This window comes from Amblyraja radiata, unplaced genomic scaffold (genome assembly GCF_010909765.2).
Source record: "Amblyraja radiata isolate CabotCenter1 unplaced genomic scaffold, sAmbRad1.1.pri scaffold_1074_ctg1, whole genome shotgun sequence".
In the NCBI taxonomy this organism is placed as follows: Eukaryota; Metazoa; Chordata; class Chondrichthyes; order Rajiformes; family Rajidae; genus Amblyraja; species Amblyraja radiata.
In genome coordinates this window covers 254-20,141 of record NW_022630256.1, presented here as the reverse complement: position 1 = coordinate 20,141, position 19,888 = coordinate 254, and the positions used below count along the sequence as shown (strand labels likewise).

Here is a 19,888-nt window from a genome sequence, read left to right as displayed (position 1 = left end):
TTTCACCTTCCATCACAGTGAGGAATGTGGAGGAGTCACTGTGGTGGATGTTCATGTTAAAATGTGTTTTGGGTGATCTGTTGCTCTTATTTGTATGACTGACTTGGCAAATGAAATTCCTCATATGTTGCAAAACATACTTGGCAAATAAAGTACTATTCTGATTCTGATCTCCGAAGAAAAGGAATGGGTGACGTTTTGGGTCAAGACCCGACCCAAAACAACACCTATTCCTTTTCACCAGAGATGCTGCCTGACCCGCTGAGTTATTCCAGCATTTTGTGTCTATCTTCGCTGCTAGCCAGCATCTGCAGTTCCTTCCTACACCTTTGGACTGTGAAGGGATAATTTAGAAAGAGATGTCAGATTTTCTCCATTGCGAGTACAGAGGGGTGGGTGGTAGTTGGTAGCTTACTGTGAATCCTTGATTCATAGATGGAATCAGCATGGAAACAAACCCTTCGGCCCACCAAATCCATGCCAACCATCTACACAAATCCTACATTAATCCATAGAGACACAAGCAACTGTGGATGCTGGAATCCTGAACAAAAAAACGAACAGCTGGAGAAACGCAATGAGTCAGGCAGCATCAGTGGAGGAAATGGATAGATGATGTTTTGGGTTGGGACATTCCTTCATACTCTCTCCACTCCATAGAGGTACAGGTTTGCAGGTTGAATGGTTTCAGTAAAATTGTAAATTATCCCTAGTGTATAGGATAGTGCTAGTGTACGGGGTGATCAGGTGGGCCAAAGAGTCTGTTTCCACACTCTAAAGTCTCTGTCTAAAGTATCTCGAAAGTCTAAGGTCTAAAGTGTGAAGAGTTGTGTGAGACTGTTACCCCTCTGTGGTTCCTATGGGTTTCATACATTAATCCCACTTGTTGCACATTGCAGATAGCAACCATTCTTGGTGCAAAGACCTACCCCTTTTAAAACTCCTTCCTCTCATCTTAAAACTATGTCCTCCTTTTTCTGAATACTCCCTTCAATGGGACATTCCTATTAACTACCCTCTCTATGCCTCTCATAATGTTAAACACTTCCTTCAGGCGACCCCTCAGCCTCCTTTGCTCCACGGATAACATAGAATTGTACAGCAAAGAAACAGACTGAAAGCACCGCTCTCCATGTAAAGTAATTTCAACTTTCCCTCTCTCACTTAAAGGCTACGCCCTCTAGTATTTGGCATTTCCACTCTGGGTAAAAGAGACAATCTACATCTCTGTACCTCTCTGTCTTATAAACTTCTCTCAGGTCACCCCTCCGCCTCCTTTGCTTCAGAGTGGACAAGCCCAGCCTGTCTAATCTCTCCCCATGTGAACCTCTTCAATCCAGACACCATCAAAGGGGAACTCCTCGGCACTCTCTATAGTGCTACCACATTATGCCTAACCAATGTTTTGTAAAATTGCGATGCAAGGCCCCAATTCTTATACTCTCTATGCCTCAACCTTTGAAGGCAACCATGTATTATGCCACCATTCTATCCATTTGTTTTTCCAGTCCAATCTTAAGATTATATCTATTTAACAATCCTCAGGCAGATCTTCTCATATCCCCAGCCTCCCAACATACAGTCCATTCGTGCCACTTGGGTAGGGGACTGCAGAAGCCTACCTCCCACGCCGGAATCCTGGACGAAATGAGAAGCACCCGCGGGTAGTTAGAGCCACCCTCCTCTTGCAGGGCAGCATTGGTCTGGGGCAAGGTGGGGTAGGGACTGCCCCCCGTGAGGTTCTTCCTGCAATCAGTAGAGAAAAATAGCATCAATCCAGACATACTTAGGAGGTATGGAGATGGGGAGAGGTTGAGGGGGAAGGATCAGATATGGGATCGTGGAGCAGGATTGGGGAGCTGATTTTTATTCTTTGAATTTTAAGGTCTGAAGATCTCTTTATTTCTCCATGTAGAACCCAGTGGCATTGGGGCACAATGGAGAACAGGCCCCCAGCCTGATTAACCAATGCTTCAAATCAACAAGCATTGGTAGTCGGCTGAAGCCCACATGCAGTAAATCCCTGATCTCCACCGGGTTGTCTACTCGGGTGGGTCACTGGCCACCTGCCTCCCCACAGTGAGAGCAGGGATGTTGATATTGACCATGTCATCCAGAATAATTCCTCTGCTCTTCTTCGAAACAGGCCCTTGGGAATTAATTTACAAACTTTGACTGCTCAGATGTTTTTTTTTCAAACTTTCTGCAGATTTTACTGTCTCTCTGCTGGTTTCCACCAGATGTTTCACTCTAAGCAGATGTGTTTTGCTGCTGATGTTTCTTTTACTCTGTCTGCTGATGTTTCTGTCTCTGCAGATGTTGACTGACATACTGAACATTTTGAGCATTTTATATTTTAGTTTGGACAACAGATGGAGGACATTTAACAATTTTGTCTGGCAGAATATTTTCCCCATCTCCAATATTGTTGCTATCGGCAACAAATGTTCAAAGCAACATTATAAACATTTTTTAATAATGCAATTTGTTTTTGGGAGGAAACCCATATATTTACAGAAAGTGTACACTTGATGCAGACAGCACTGGAGGTCAGGGTCCTACCCATGTCTCCGGTGTAGTGAGGCTCTACCAGCTACGCCAATGGGGAACCCTAATTTTAAACCTGAGGCTTGCTAGCTAGGTAAAGTAACATGGATGGAGCACCCTCTTGCAGTGACACAGTGCAAAGGCACATCTTACAGTGTAGGAGAGGTCAATATTCTCAGAGCTTCATCACTGACCCAGTCCCCAGTGTTCTCAATGATTCCAACATGCGCTGCCTCTCCAGAGCGCGGCTGCACGAGACGAAGGACGTGGCCTCTTCACTCAGCAAGTGGGAGAGAGGGACACCGGCATGGGTTTGATCATCCTGCAACAAGTCAACACAAAACTGATCATCAGTTACTTCAATAAGTTCAAGTTCAAGTGAGTTTATTGTCATGTGTCCCTGATAGGACAATGAAATTCTTGCTTTGTTTCAGCACACAGAACATAGATGGCATTTACTACAAAACAGATCAGTGTGTCCATATACCACAATATAAATATATACACACATAAACAAATAAACTGATAAAGTGCAAATAGCAGATAATGGGCCACCAATAATCAGAGTTTTGGCCGAGCCAGGTTTAATAGCCTGATGGCTGTGGGGAAGTAGCTATTCCTGAACCTGGTTGTTGCAGTCTTCAGGCTCCTGTACCTTCTACCTGAAGGTAGCAGGGAGATGAGTGTGTGGCCAGGATGGTGTGGGTCTCTGATGATACTGCCAGCCTTTTTGAGGCAGCGACTGCGATAAATCCCCTCGAGGGAAGGAAGGTCAGAGCCGTTGATGGACTGTGCAAATGGTTATCAATACAGAAAAGAATGAGGTGATTTATTTTGCCAAAAGAGGGAGAGAGGCTACAAAGAGTTAGTGGCTTAGTTCTACAGAATCTGCAGGAAAATGGACGGAGATTCACGTGAATACTTCATCGAGTAAGTGGGCAAGTCAAGTTTATTGTCATATACAGAAGTGCAGAAAGGTACGGTACAATGTTGCATCATCACAAGCACATAGACTGAACAACACACAAAACATCAATTATACACACATTTCAATAAAACAGTGAAAAGCCAAAGATTGTGAAAAGAACAAGAGATTATTTCATAAATAGACTGTTAGTAAACAAGTCCATGGCATTGCAAGAATCAGTAGTGTTCCGTGCAAAAAGTGATGAACACTGCCCAGTCGTTCACGGGTACTGACCACCCCACCATCAATTGGAGACGCTGCCTCAAAAAGGCAGCCAGTATCATTATAGACCCACACCACCCTGGCCACACTCTCATTTCACACCTGCCATCTCCTGAAGAAGATATAGGAGCCTCAAAACTGTATCATCCAGTTTCAGGAACAGCTTCTTCCATACTGACCATGAGGCTGTTAAACACTACAATCTCCAAATAAGCTCTGAATTACAATTGGTTTGTCTTTTTGCACTATTATTGTTTGTTTGTTCGCTTTATGTGTCGATCAGTCTGTCTGCATGCACGTGTGTACACACAGATTTATTTTTTCATTTATTATATTGTTTACACAGGACCATGTTTACAGATTCTGTTGTGCTGCTGCAATTCAGAATTCCATTGTTCCACTCACTCATCCTGGGGAAGAAGACTATGGCTATTCATCCTATTTATGTCCCTCATGATTTTATAAACCTCTGCAAACATCTTCACTTTAGGGAAAATAGTCCCACTGAACTAGTCTCTCCTTATACCAGTGGTAGAGTTGTTGCCTTACAGCGCCAAATAGCTGGGTTCGATCCTGACTACAGATGCAGTCTGTACAGAGTTTGTACGTTCTCCCTGTGACCACATGGCCTTTCTTCGTGTGCTCCTGTTTCCTCGCACATTCCAAAGACTTGCAGGTTTGTAGGTTAATTGGCTCCTGTAAATTGTCTCTAGTATGTGGGACATATAACTAGTGCATGTGTGATTACTGGTCAGAGCGGGCTCGGTGGACCTGTCCAAAGGACCTGTTTCCGCTCTGTATCTCTTAACTAAACTAAACTAAACTAAACACAAGTCTCCAGTTTCGGCAACATCCTTGTGAATCTTTTCAGCACTCTCTCCTGCTTAACTATATCTTCTTTTTTTTTTCTTTTTTTTAATTATTTTTATTAGAAGTACGGTAAATTACAATAATACACAACACATATATCTTAATACATTTTTTGTACCGCTTCATTTTTTTTTGAGCTTTAAGAAAAAGATAGAAGTAAGGAAAGTAAAGAAAGTGCGCAAGAGTCGTGAAGTGCAAGAGAGTGTTGGGAAAAGAAAGCCCCTTAGAAAAGAAGTTAGAGAAGGAAGTGAAGTAAGAAAGTAGACCCTAGAAAAGAAAGAAAAAGAAAGTAAGGACAATCGCTCTATTATAACATTGAACTCCGCAGAAAGACTACCAACCAAGTCTGTTTTTGTTGTTTTACCTCCCATTGCCAGGTCCTGATACCATTTATTTATTTATTTATTTTTAAAATTACTATTGCACCTCATGCTTGTAATAGGTCCATAAACGTAGACCACGTCTTTTGGAATTGGTTTGCTTTACCTGCTAAGAGGAATCTCATCTCTTCCAGGTGTAATGTTTCAAACATATTTGATGTCCACATTTTTATTGTTGGTGTGGGTGCATTTTTCCAGAATTTAAGTATGAGCTTTTTTCCCATTATTAGCCCGTAATTGAGTAAATTCTTCTGATACACGTTTAATTCAGGGATACCTTCCGATATCCCAAAAATGATCCATTCTGGTTTTGGTACCAGTTTTATTTTAATTAATTTTGAAAAAATATCAAATATTCCATGCCAGAATTTTTGGATTTTTGTACAAAAAACAAAAGAATGCGCTATGGTAGCTTCTTGACACAGACATTTATCACAGATTGGTGAAATATTAGGAAAGATTTTATTTAATTTAGTTTTTGAATAATATAGTCTATGTAATGTTTTGAATTGGATAAGCGTATGTCGTACATTGATCGAGCATTTATGCACCTGTAGTAAATGATTATCCCAGCTCTCTTTTGAAATTTTTATAGCTAATTCTTGTTCCCACTCTCTTCTAATTCCATCTGTTGTGGGTATTTCTATGTTTAAAATGATATTATATAAGTACGATATTAGATTAGCTGATTCCGCCTTTGTCTAAATTGCTTCATCCAGTAAGTCGGAAGGCATATTATGATAGTCTTTTGTGTATTTTTTCAGATAATCACGAATTTGAAGATATTTAAAATATTGGTTATTTTCCAAATTATATTTCAGTTGTAGTTGTTGAAATGATAGTAATTTTCCCACTTCATACAGATCTTCGAGCGTTTTGATTCCCATTCTTTCCCATTGTATAAATGATTTGTCTATGATTGATGGTTTAAACGATGGGTTATTGACTATTGGTATTGAGAGAGAGATAGGTTTCTTAATTTTAGATTCTGTTTTATTTGTTTCCATGTTCTAATTGTGCTATGTATAATTGGGTTTTTATTATAATTTTTATTATTCAAATTTATTGGTGAGAGGATAATCGCTCCTATATTACTCGGGGAGCAGTCCCCTTTTTCCATTACAATCCAGTCCGCCTGCTGGGCAGAATTGTCCAGCAGGTGAATCATATTTTTAATATTTACTGCCCAATTATAATACATAAAGTTAGGGAGCGCTAGACCCCCCACTCTTTTCGTTTATTAAGGTGTGTTCTTTGTATTCTATGGGGTTTATAAAATACAAAGAACACACCTTAATAAACGAAAAGAGTGGGGGGGTCTAGCGCTCCCTAACTTTATGTATTATAATTGGGCAGTAAATATTAAAAATATGATTCACCTGCTGGACAATTCTGTAACTATATCTTCTTATAGCAATAGAAAACATACTGTAACTGCACACAATATTTCAAGTGCACTCTCACCTATGTTCTATATGTTTGCAGCATGATATCTCAATTCTTGTTCTCAGTGCCATGTCTGAGAAAGGGCTTTAAAGCTGAAAATGTACTAATCGCTGGTGGGTGACAGCCGGAGTATGACATTCAGTCTGGTCACCACACATGAGGAAGGAGAGAGGTACAGGAATGAGGATTTACCAGGAGGTGGGGTTTTCATTGTAGATTGAAGGAGGAGTAGACTGAGGGTAGATTTAGTGGAGGGGGAGTGGGTTTAGATAAGGTTTAGTTTAGTTTAGAGATATAGTGCAGAATCGTGCCCTTCGGTCCACCGAGTCCGCACCGACCAGTGATTCTCGCACATTAACACTATTCTACACACACAATTTACACTTATACCAAGCCAATTAACCTACAAACCTGCACGTCTTTGGAGTGTGGGAGAAAACCGCAGATCTCAGAGAAAACCCACACGTCCACGGGGAGAACATACAAACTCTGTACGGACAGCACCCATAGTCGGGAATGAACCGGGGTCTCTGACGCTGCAAGTGCTGTCAGGCAGAAACTCTACTTCTTCTTCTTGCGTAGGGAGTGCACAACCTAAAGTTGTAGGTCAACTTGTTCTATTGAACTTGTTCTATTCCACCAGTCTGAAGAAGGGTTTCGGCCCGAAACGTCGCCTATTTCCTTCGCTCCATAGATGCTGCTGCACCCGCTGAGTTTCCCCAGCAATTTTGTGTACCTTTGTTCTATTTGATCTATTTGTTGATTTGTTTGTGCACGTCAGGTTGATTGCATTAGTCGAAACAGGTTGGACCACGTGAAGGTTGGAAGACTAGGAGGAGGAGCCATCTTGGGGAGCGGCTGCTAACCAGCAGCTGTCCGTTTACTTCGCTTTTTTAAAAAGTTTTTAGTAAGTCCTGTGTTTCGTCCGTTGGAGAAATTGACTTTTTAGTGGGGGGTAGGGGGCAATTTTACTTCTAGGTCCCTACCTGGTCGGTGAGGCAGCTTTTTCTCCGGGCTGCCCGTCGACCCGTCCTCGTGGCCTACCAGCGGGCTTGGAGCGCCGTTTCCTGGCGGGGACCGCCCAGCACCTCGGCCTCGGTGGCGGCGCAGCGCTAGGGCGCTGTCACGGAGCGGAGCGGGCGATGCCTTGCCTGGGTCGCCGCGCTTGATCGACGCGCTGGAGCTCCAGTGAGCTGTGTCCGCCGTGTTCGACACCTCCAGGCTGCGGGTCTGCGGAGCGGAGGGCGCCGATTTCAACATTGGGAGCCTGGGAGCTCCAGGCCGGCGCGGCCTTGTCGGAAGCCGCAGTCTCCAGCTAGGAAGCGGCCGTTCCAGGTGGCCCAGCCACTGAGAGGACTCTCCCGACGCCGGAGCAAGATCACCCGGTGAGAACGGCCAGGAACATCGGGCCTCCGTAGAGGCAATTGCGGTGGCCTCAATAGGCCTGACTTTGGGTGAATTTGGGGTTGGGGACTGGACATTGTGCCTTCCCCCACAGTGGTATCCATTGTGGGGGGATGATTTTTTTGTCTGTAAGTAATCCTGTTAGTCTTTGTCCAAGATGGCTGTCGGAAGGGAGAGTGGACGCTGGCGCGCTTTAGCTGCCGCTGCTCTCTTTTTCACATTGTGTTTTTGATTTTTTGTTTTTGGACTGAATTCTGTTTTTAATTTTTGTTTCTGTGATGTCTTTATTATTTATTTTATTCTGATTATATTTTTTTATTCCTGTTAATCTCTGTAAGGTGTCCTTGAGATTTCTGAAAGGCGCCCAAAAATAAAATTTATTATTATTATTAAGGTTGCAATCTCCCACCGCAGAAACTCTAACGCTGAGCCACCATGCCACCCAAGGTAGACAAAGAAAAGCTCTTGCCATTAGCTGATGGTACAAGGACCAAGAGTTACTGGGTTGGGGGGGGGGGGGGGGGGGGGGTGGTAGAGAGTGAGAAGGAATTATGCCATATAGTGGGACGTAGTGACTGAGCGGAGGCAGAGATGATCAATGACAGGCAGAAATAGCCAAATTCTTGATTAGAACTGGTGTCAAGGGTTATGGGGCGAAGTCAGGAAAATGGGATTAGGAGGCAGAGATCTGCCATGATAGAATGGCGAAGTAGACTCAATGGGCCAAATGGCCTAATTCTACTCCTATAACTTGTGAACTTGTAAACTCCCCCTATTCAAGGCAGGTTCCATTGAGTTAGCCTCCTGAATGGGGGATCACAGTATGTAATAGAGCTTCCTTTATTAAGGGTGACACAGTGATGCAGCTAACAGAACTGCTGCTCCACAACTTCAACCATTCTGCTGCTTCACTACTTCAACAATGCTGGCTTGCTCCTGACTACTGGTGCTGTCTGTGTGGAGTTTGCACGTTCTGCCTATGACAACATAGGTCTCCCCCGGGTGCTCCGGGTTCCTCCCACATTCCAATCAGCCGCTGTAAATTGTCCCCAGGTATAGGTGATTGGTGTATGTGATGTGTTGCGAATAGGAAATGGGGAAAGTTAGTGTGGGAACGGGATTGTTTCATGGATCAGCATATACACTATGGGCTGAGTATTCTCATTCTATGTCCTGGGGATAGGGAAAGGTTCTGAAGCATTACCATCAGACACAGTGACATGCCGCTCACTCTGGGCTGCTCCAAGCTTGTGAAGATCAGACTGTGATGTGGACGTGTGTTGAACTGGCGGGCATTCCACTTCCCACTCAGCCAGGGTGGTCGGGAGCACAGCAATTCCTCTGGAGGTTTAACAGATGCAGTGGTTTAGTTAGAAACATAGAACAATAGGTGCAGAAGTAGGCCATTCGGCCTTTCGAGCCAGCATCGCCATTCAATATGATCATGTCTGATTATGTAAAATCAGTACCCCGTTCCTGCTTTTTCCCTATATCCCTTGATTCCTTTCGTTTAGAGATACAGCGCGGAAACAGGCTTTAGCCTACTGAGTCACTAGGGGAAATTTACACTTATGCCAAGCCAAATAACCTACAAATCTGTACGTCTTTGAAGTGTGGGAGGAATCCGGAACACCCATGCAGGTCACAGGAGAACATATCGACCATACAGACAGCAACCGTAGTCAGGATTGAACCCGGGTCTCTGGCGCTGTAAGGCAGCAACTCTGCTGCGGCGCAACTGTGCAGCCCATGCATGAGAATGCATGAGACACCATGAGCTATAAACCACTGAATCAACAGCAACTTCCATTTGTGTAGCACACTTTCGTGTTGAATAATCAGTGAATCACATAAGGAGATACTCAAATAGGTGAGCAGTGGCTTGATTTTAAAGGGGCGGCAGAGTGGTACAGCTGGTTGACCTGCGGCATCATAGCACCAGAAACCCACATTTTACCCCAATCTCATGCGCTGTTTGTACGGAATCTGCTCGATTTCCCAGTGACTGCGTAGGTTTCCTCCAGGTGCTTCGGTTTCCTCCAACGTCGCAAAGACGTGCGAGTTTGTAGGTTAATTGGACTGTAAATTGCCCTTTGTGTGTATGTATTGGATGAGAAACTGAGGTAATGTAGAACTAGCATGAACGGGTGGTCAATGGTCATTGTGGACTCGGTGGGCCAAAGGGCCTGTTTCCAGGCTACATCTCTAGATTGTAGCAAAAACTAAAAGGGGAGAGAGAGGCCTCAACTTCCTACTTTCTATACAATCCTTACACCCTGCGATTCCCTTGAAGTGCACAGTGATAATAGACAATAGACAATAGATGCAGGAGTAGGCCATTCAGCCCTTCAAGCCAGCACCGCCATTCAATGTGAACATGGCTGATCATCCCCAATCAGTACCCCGTTCCTGCCTTCTCCCCATATCCGCTGACTCCGCTATCTTTAAGAGCCCTATCTAGCTCTCTCTTGAAAGTATCCAGAGAACCGGCCTCCACCGCCCTCTGAGGCAGAGAATTCCACAGACTCACAATGCTCTGTGTGAAAAAGTGTTTCCTCATCTCCATTCTAAATGGCTTACCCTTTATTCTTAAACTGTGGCCCCTGGTTCTGGACTCCCTCAACATCGGGAACATGTTTCCTGCCTCTAGCGTGTCCAAACCCTTAATAATCTTATATGTTTCAATAAGATGCCCTCTCATCCTTCTAAACTCTAGAGTATACAAGCCCAGCTGCTCCATTCTCTCAGCATATGACAGTCCTGCCATCCAGGGAATTAACCTTGTAAACCTACGCTGCACTCCCTCAATAGCAAGAATGTCCTTCCTCAAATTAGGGGACCAAAACTGCACACAATACTCCAGGTGTAGTCTCACTAGGGCCCTATACAACTGCAGAAGGACGTCTCTGCTCCTATAGTCAACACCTCTTGTTATGAAGGCCAACATGCCATTCGTTTTCTTCACTGCCTGCTGTACCTGCATGCTTACTTTCATTGACTGATGAACAAGGACCCCCAGATCCCATTGTACTTCCCCTTTTCCCAACTTAACACCATTTAGATAATAATCTGCCTTCCTGTTTTTGCTACCAAAGTGGATAACCTCACATTTATCTGCCACGCATCTGCCCACTCACCCAACCTGTCCAAGTCACCCTGCATTCTCATAGCATCCTCCTCACAGTTCACACTGCCACCCAGCTTTGTGTCATCTGCAAATTTGCTAATGTTACTTTGAACCCCTTCTTCTAAATCATTGATGTATATTGTAAATAGCTGCGGTCCCAGCACCGAGCCACTAGTCACTGCCTTCCATTCTGAAATGGACCCGTTAATCCCAAATCTTTGTTTCCTGTCTGCCAACCAATTTTCTATCCATGTCAGCACTCTACCCCCAATACCATGTGCCCTACTTTTGCCCACTAAAATCCTAGGCGGGATCTTATCAAATGCTTTCTGAAAGTCCAGGTACACTACATCCACTGGCTCTCCCTTGTCCATTTTCCTAGTTACATCCTCAAAAAATTCCAGAATATTAGTCAAGCATGATTTCCCCTTCGTAAATCCATGCTGACTCGGACCGAACCTGTTACTGCTATCCAAATGTGCCGCTATTTCATCTTTTATGATTGACTCCAGCATCTTCCCCACCACCGATTTCAGGCTAACTGGTCTATAATTCCCTGTTTTCTCGCTCCCACCTTTCTTAAAAAGTGGGATAACATTAGCTACCCTCCACAGGAACTGATCCTGAATCTATAGAAAATTGGAAAATATCATCAATGTGTCCACGATTTCTAGAGCCACTTCCTTAAGTACCCTGGGATGCAGACAATCAGGCCCTGGGGATTTATCAGCCTTCAGTCCCATCAGTCTACCCAACACCATTTCCTGCCTAATGTGGATTTCCTTCTGTTCCCCCGTCACCCCAGATCCTCTGGCCACTAGTACATTAGGAAGATAGTTTGTGTCCACCTTATTGAAGACGGATCCAAAGTACCTGTTCAACTCATTGCCATTTCCTTGTTCCCCATAATAAATTCACCTTTTTCAGTCTTCAAGGATCCAACTTTGGTATTAACTACTTTTTTCCTCTTCACATACCTAAAGAAGCTTTTAATATCCTCCTTTATATTCTTGGCTAGCTTACCTCATCTTTTCTCCCTGTATTGCCTTTTTAGTTATCTTCTATTGCTCTTTAAACATTACCCAATCCTCTTGCTTCCTGCCTCTCATCGCCCGGCGCGACTTAAAATCGGCCGGCGGGGGTTTCAACATCGGGAGCCTCGATTGCCTCGATGCAGCAGTTTGATTTTAAGCCACACCGGGTGATGAAAAGCCATGCAAACGGGCCGATTCAGCCCTTAGAAAGTGTCTGATACCCGCTTGAATCTATCAAAGGCTACAATGTGATAAATAACACTTAAACAAATAAAACTGAAGCAAATAAAGGCAAACAGAAGAACTAACCTTGGAGGGAGGAGAGATTGGGAAAAAATACTAAATAACGTGAGTGACCGAATGAGGGAATTACCTGCAAGCCAACCAGGAAACCCGTTTGACCGGAGCCCTTAATGACCTGACCCATTTAAATCTGATACCTGTTTAAATCTTTCCCATCCACCAATACATCAAATTAGTTCAATTGGTAATTGTACCCGCTTCAGACAGTTTTAAGAAATTCTCCGTGTATACCTTCAGTTACACTTGAAGGTCAAAACACAATTGGTGACACATCGTGTTAATACGATGTTAATAGTGACATTTAACAAACGCTTAACAGCGACACCCCCACTGTCTCGTGGAAAGCAGAGATTTTAATACATTTTTTTTACCGAATTTCAAAATCCGGATTACAAAACATGGGGGGGGGGGACACGTACCTCCCCCATCCCCCTCTATCCCCCCCCAATCCCCGCCCCCCCAATCCCTCCCCCCAGGATTTCCACCCATGGTTCCTTCCTATCACACCAGTGCATATCTTCACATTGAGGGTAATGGAAGAAGACCAAAATGGGCAATCGAGGATCACCATTGGGCTTCAGTTGTCCTTACTTTTCCGTTGGGTCAGTCGCTCCTGGATCTGCTGCCTTAGCCACCTCTCGTTTCGCCTCTCCTCCCTCTCCTCCATGACCTCTTTGTGTTCAGTGACGACACCGTACACATTGGCCGCCTCCCCTGGCGTGAGGTAGTCCAGGCTGCGGACACAGGCGATGTAGTGCCGTTTCCACGCCCCGTACTCGTACGCCGTCGGGCTGTAAGGCAGGAACCAGCCCTGCTTCACACACTTGGGCATCCACAGGCAATCCTGGCGGTGAGACACTGAATCACATTGCAGCTCACTGGGAGAGAGCATGTCAAGGCCAAGAGCACGGGTGAATGCACCGTTTGGGGAGCAAGGGAGAGGGCATCTCCAAAGGGAAGATGGACCCAGGGGCAGAGTGAGTGAGGCCAAGGACTTTGGGGAACTGACACTGGTGAGGACTGGAGGCCTGGGACAGATCAGCCACGATCACATTGAAAGGTGGGGCTGACTTGAGGGGCCTGGTGGCCTACACCTATTCCTATTTTCCTGCATTCTTGTGATAGAAACCCCAAAGGTGAAGAATTGTGTGGAATGAAGAGCACAGAAAAGGTCAAAGGGAATCATTTAGAGTTATCTCCAACCCACAGGTGTGTGCCTTAAATCTTATGTCCGTGTTTGATCTAATGATTCAAAGAAAAGAAGAGTGTTACTTGCCCAGAGTGTGAGCAGGGATGGTTCACCAGAGATTCCTGGGAGGGGTGCATGAAGAGAGATTAGGTCAACTAGCTCTGCATATGCAAGAACTCAGAACATGTTGACATAGGCAGACCGAATGGATATGAGGAGAGTCTTTCTCCAGGCTGGGAGAGGGGGGGGGGGGAGAGGGATGGGGGTAGGTAAGAACGAGGAACCACAGTCTCAGGTTACAGGGATAGAGATTTTGAACTGAGATCATAGAATCATTGAGACATACAGCCCAGTAATGAGGACTTCGATGCCTATCTATGCCAATCCCATTTGCCTGCATTAGATCCACAACCCTCTACTCTTTTCCATTCCCACTACTTGTCCAAGCACATTTTTAAATTTGCAATTGTATCTGCCTCTACCATCTTCTCTGGAGCTCATCCCAGATAACCACCATTCCCTGTGTGGAAAAGCTTACCCCTCTTATCCCTTTTAATTTTCTCCACTCTCACCTTAAACCTTGTTTCCTCCGATTCCAGACTCCCTTAATCTGGGTAAAAAGATTCGGACTATTTATCTAGCTCAGTGCACACGGAGAATCCTGTCTAAGGTCAACCCATGGAAAGCAGTCGGACCCGACAACATCCCAGGACGTGTGCTCAAGGAATGTGCTGAGGAGTTAGCAGATGTGCTAACAGACATCTTCAACATCTCCCTTAGTCAAGCCATTGTCCCCACATGCCTCAAAACTTCCACAATAATCCCAATAGCAAAGAAACCAGTTGTTGCCTTGCCTAAATGACTACCGCCCTGTCGCCCTGACCCCAATAATAATGAAGTGCTTTGAACGCCTGGTGAAACCTCACATTACTGCCAGCCTCCCCTCATCGTTAGACCCCCTCCAGTTTGCCTATCGCCCCAACCGTTCTACAGAGGATGCCATCTCTACCACGCTGCACACAGTACTCACTCATCTGGAAAACAAAAACACCTATGCCAGAATCCTGTACATTGACTTCAGCTCAGCTTTTAATACCATCATCCCACAGAGATTTGTGGAGAAACTAACCCTGCTGGGCCTCAACACCACCCTGTGTCACTGGATCTTGGACTTTCTAACAGAGAGACCGCAGTCAGTCCGTGTTGGCAAGAACACCTCAGGCTCGATCACGCTGAGCACCGGCTCCCCTCAAGGCTGTGTGCTCAGCCCGCTGTTGTTCACACTGCTCACACATGACTGTGCTGCCAGATTCAGGGACAATAAGATCATAAAATTTGTGGATGACACAACAGTGGTGGGACTCATCAGCGGAGATGACGAATCAATGTACAGGGAGGAAGTAAAACAACTAGTGGACTGGTGCGGCAACAACAATCTAGCATTAAATGTCGACAAAACAAAGGAGATGGTTGTCGACTTCAGGAGGGCGCAGCCAAAACACACACCCCTCAACATCAGTGGCACCACAGTGGAGAGCATAAAGTTCCTCGGTGTGCAAATTACAGACAGTCTCACCTGGTCCAGGAACACCACTGGGATTGTCAAATGGGCCCATCAGCGACTGCACTTCCTGAGGAAACTCAAACAGGCCTCACTCCCCACCAACATCCTCAGGACTTTTTACAGGGGCACGGTGGAGTCTGTACTCACGTACTGCATAAACACGTGGTACTCCACCTGCAACTGCTCAGACAGGAAGGCTCTGCAGAGGGTAGTGAGGGGAGCAGAGAGGATCATTGGCGTCTCTCTACCCTCGGTACAAGAACTGTTCCAGAGCCGCTTTCTGAAAAAAGCTCTGAGAATAGCTAAGGACAAACTGCACCCCCTCCACATACACCTGGATCTCCTGCCATCAGGCAAGAGATATCGCAGCATCAAAGCCCAGACTACTAGACTGCTAAACAGCTTCCTGCCACAGGCTGTGAGGCTGCTAAACAGTCACTCTGTACTCACAGTCACCTGATTCTGCGGCTTTGCACTGACATTTTAATAACTCTGGCACTGGCCACTCAAAACAGCTGCCCTGGACATTTTAATGATTGGTTTTACTGTATTTTAATGTTGCTGTTTTACCTGCTTTTAACTATTTATACTGTTTCATCAAGGACTGGATTGTTTTTAATGTTATTAAGTGTGAAATGTTTTAAGTTTCATGTGCGATGCTCCGGTATTCCCTGGGAAACGTCTTCTCATTTTACACCGTACTTTGCAAGATGACAATAAAAGTTGATTTGATTTGATTTGATTTGATTTGATTTGCATGACCTTGGTGAAGCAACTCTTCAGGAAGTTGGCACCCCTGAGAGTGCGGCACGCCCTCCACCGCGCTGTTGTATCGGCTTAGATTCCTGCACTCAAGCCCCTGGGCCTGCCCAACCCAACATGTCCCGTCTGGCCTCATAACTGAAGCACTCCATCCCAGGCAACATCCTGGTGAATCTCCCTATAATCCTATCCTCATAGAGCCATAAGAGAGGTACCTTTCAGCCCATCGTGTCCATGCTGACCATCAATCACTCATCTACACTGACCCTATTTTATTCTCCCCATATTCTCATCAACTACCACCTCCTCCACCCCAAAACAAATTCTACCACTCCCACTTGGAGCAATTTACAGAGACCAATTAACATGCTAACCTGCACGTCTCTGGGAAGCAGGAGGATCCGGGAGGAAACCCACATTTGTCACAGGGAGATAGACAAAAAATGCTGGAGAAACTCAGCGGGTAAGGTAGCATCTATGGAGGGAAGGAATTCTCTCAGGGAGAATATGCAAACTCTACTCAGAGAGCTCCCAAGGTCAGGATTGTTCCTGGGCCTCTGGAGCTGTGAGACAGCAGCTCTACTAGCTGTGCCACCATGCCACACTCTATGACTGTCTACCCTTCCTAGAGTTCAATGCATGTACCTGACAGGGGGTATTACCAAGTGACCAGCCATGTTCACAATCACCTAATGGTAAAAACCTTAACACATGCCGGGGGAAAAATATATTTCTGAAAACTTGGATATGGAGTAACTGGAATGGCAGACCTGTTCCGTCAGGAATCTCCAGTGCCAATTGACTTTAGAGGATGAGGACAGGAGTCTGGGACTCAGGAACGAGAAGATATATAGTGACAGGAAGCGTGGCAGGATGGTGGTGAAGTCCAGCTTGTCTATCGGCACAGTCTCTGTGAACCAATCCCGGGTAAACCTGAAATAAAAACAGGAAATGCTGGAAAAGACTCAGCGGTTCAGGAAGCCCCTGGAGAGAAAGAAACAGGGTCAATGTTTCAATGAGCTCTCATTCAAGGTGAATCTGTAAGCACCTCATTGCCTCTCAATCAACAGAGACACAAATGTGATAGCAGTGTAGTAACATTCATAAGAGCACGAGGCCACTCAGTCCCTCGGGTACAGTCCACCATTGAAATTTAGTTTAGTTTAGTTTAATAGAACAGGCAGCATCTCTAGATAGAGGGAATGGGTGACGTTTTGGGGCGAGACCCTTCTTCAGACCCGAAATTTCACCCATTACTTCTATCTAGAGATGCTGCTTGTCCTGCAGAGTTACTCCAGCATTTTGGGTTTATCTTCGATGTAAACCAACATTTACAATTCTTTCCTACATATTTAGTTTAGTTTAGTTTAGAGATACAGCATCCCACCGAGTCCGCGCCGACAGGAGATCCCATACCAATTGTTGCTGCAAAAAAAATGATTAAATGATATTTCAAGTTAAAGCAGACATGTATTTTCAACTAGCTGTGGGAAGGATGTCATTAAACTAGAAATGATGCAGAAAAGATTCACAAAGATGTTCAGTCTCTTCCCACATCCTATAGATGTGCTGGTTGGCAGGTTACTTGGACACTGTAAGCTTCTCCTAGTGTATCGATGAGTGGCAGAAGAATCAGTGGGAGCTGGTGGGGCTGTGAGAAAGATTGGGCAACAGGGTAGTAAGTTATGGAAATGGACTGATGGGACATAGGGTTGATGGGCTGAATGGCCGACTATGTCAAAAGAAAATAAGATAATTTCAATCAATCTATCCACGCTGACCATCAGTTGGGCACATAGTTTATGGGTGTGGTAGCATAGAGCTACTTTACTGAACATGTAGCCAAGAATGAGTTCATGTCCAATCATACACTGGGGAATTTAAATTCAGTGCATTAAATAAATTGGGAATTAAAATGTCAGCAATAGTAATAAAGGACATCAAATGACCCGATTGCTGCAAGATCTAACTGGTTCATAGGCAATGGATTCTGTTGGCTGTGTAAATATCTGGTTTACTTGGCTGAAAATCCTTCTATTCCTTTAGATGATTAGACATGATCATATTGAATGGCTCGTAGGGCCGAATGGGCTACTTCTGCACCTATTTTTCCATGTTTCTATGTTTAGTGACCTTCTTCTCACTGCTACCATTGGACAAAAGGTACAAAAGTCCCACACCACCAGGTTCAGGAACAGCTGCTTCTCTACAACAACCCTAATCCTACCTGAGCAATGGAACACTAAGGATCACCTTTTGCACTGGATTTGTGCACTAATTATGTTGTGCACTAATGTCTCTTTTGCATAGTTTTGTCGTGTTAGTTTAGTTTATTGTCACGTGTGGCAAGGTACATTGAGAAGCTTGACAGTCTTTTTATGTGTAATTTATGAATGATTTATGTTTTAGTGGGTTTGTCTAAGTGTCTGTGGTACTGCTGCAAGCAGGATTTTCATGGTTGCTGTACCTCACCGTACTTGTGCATATGACAATAAACTTGAAAGTGCCTAGAAAGCACAGTTAGATAGGGTGGTCGAGGTTTTCAGCACATTACCCTTCATCAGTCAGAGTATTGAGTATAGAAGTTGGTAGATCATGTTACAGTTGTACAAGACATTGGTGAGGCCACATTTAAAGTATTGTGTTATTGTGTTAAAGACAACTTTAAATTGGTCACCCTGGTAAAGGAAAGATGTTGCTAAGCTGGAAAGGATGGAGAGGAGAGTTACAAGGATGTTGCCAAGACTCGAGGGCCTGAGCTATCAGGAGAGGTTGAGCAGGCAAAGGATTTATTCCTTGGAGCACAGAAGGACGAGTGGCGATCTTATAGAAGTGTATAAAATCATGAGAGGAATAGAGTCTTTTACCCCCAATAGGAGAATGAAGAAACAGAGGACATAAGTTTAAGGTGAGGGAGGGAAAGATTTAATAGGAACCCGAGAGGCAACTTTATTTACATCAAGGATAGTAGGTATATGGACTGAGGTGCCAGAGGAGTTAGTTGAGGCAGGTACTATCACAACATTTAAAAAGCATTTGGACAAGTACATGGATAGAATAGGCTTAGAGGGATAGGGCCAAATACAGGCAGGTGAGACTAGTATAGATGGGGCTCATTGGTCGGCATAAGGAAGTTGGGTCAAAGGGCCCGTTTCCACGCTGTATGACCATGATGACATCTCTGCCTGTTTTTTTGGAGTTTTTAAAAATATATTTTTTTATTAGAAGCAAACATATTATAAAGTATAGTTACATATTATAGTAAAAAAAACTTTTCATATACATCAATCATACATTGTTAAAAATTTCAATTGTTGATTAATTCTGCTTCTAGTGTTTTTTTTATATAGATAGAAAGAGAGAGAAAGAGAGAAAAAAGAATTACAAATATCAAAAAAGAGAAAAGGTGGAGTTTTTTTTTAGTTCTGAGGTGGAACCTTGCACAGGTATACACAGGGGTTGATGTCCTCTGCTTCTCTGACAACATCACCCACCAAGACCCAGGGGAAACAAACCCGGCAAAGCAAAATACTGGTTAGAAGTCACACCGTTATGGTGACTTTCACACAACCATCAAAATGCAACTTCCTATACACCCCTGTTTCGTTCAGACTTACTTGAGCTGTGATTTGCTGCAGCGCGTTAAAATACCGTGTATAAACAATTTCCTCTGCTTGTCAGTCCACAGGTCAAACCAATGACCTACAAGCGTCACTCTCTCATCAAATAGCTGCAAGAGAAGAATGTAGTTAATCCATGGAGGCCAGTCAGTGTTCCCCAAAGTGTTCCATGATCATATTGAATGGCGGTGCAGGCTCGAAGGGCCGAATGGCCTACTCCTGCACCTAATTTCTATGTTTCTATGTTTCCCCACGTTGAGACAGCGGCGCAGTGGCATAGGGCACCAGTAGGGGGAGCATGCAACATGGATCTGCAATCTGCTGACAGACCAGCAGGAGGAACCCACGCCTTACATCTGGAGAAAATGGACTTCACCTATCCATGCTCCAGAGATGCTGCCTGACCCGTGGAATCTTTCGTCACTTTCCCAGGAAGTAAAATGATGGAGGATT

General features: G+C 44.5%; 1 protein-coding gene across 1 annotated transcript in view; it reads right to left on the bottom strand.

Annotated features, from left to right (window-relative positions):
• Positions 1–19,545, bottom strand: part of ect2l (epithelial cell transforming 2 like) — a gene marked incomplete at both ends in the record, with an annotated part of 28,544 nt that extends 8,999 nt beyond the window's left edge. Inside the window, 6 exons of the mRNA XM_033016508.1 lie at positions 1,623–1,746; positions 2,742–2,869; positions 9,041–9,177; positions 12,892–13,144; positions 16,586–16,748; positions 19,433–19,545. Of these exons, the coding sequence (XP_032872399.1) occupies positions 1,623–1,746; positions 2,742–2,869; positions 9,041–9,177; positions 12,892–13,144; positions 16,586–16,748; positions 19,433–19,545 (918 nt within the window). The remainder of the gene's footprint in view (positions 1–1,622; positions 1,747–2,741; positions 2,870–9,040; positions 9,178–12,891; positions 13,145–16,585; positions 16,749–19,432) is intronic.
• Positions 19,546–19,888: the final 343 nt, after the last annotated feature.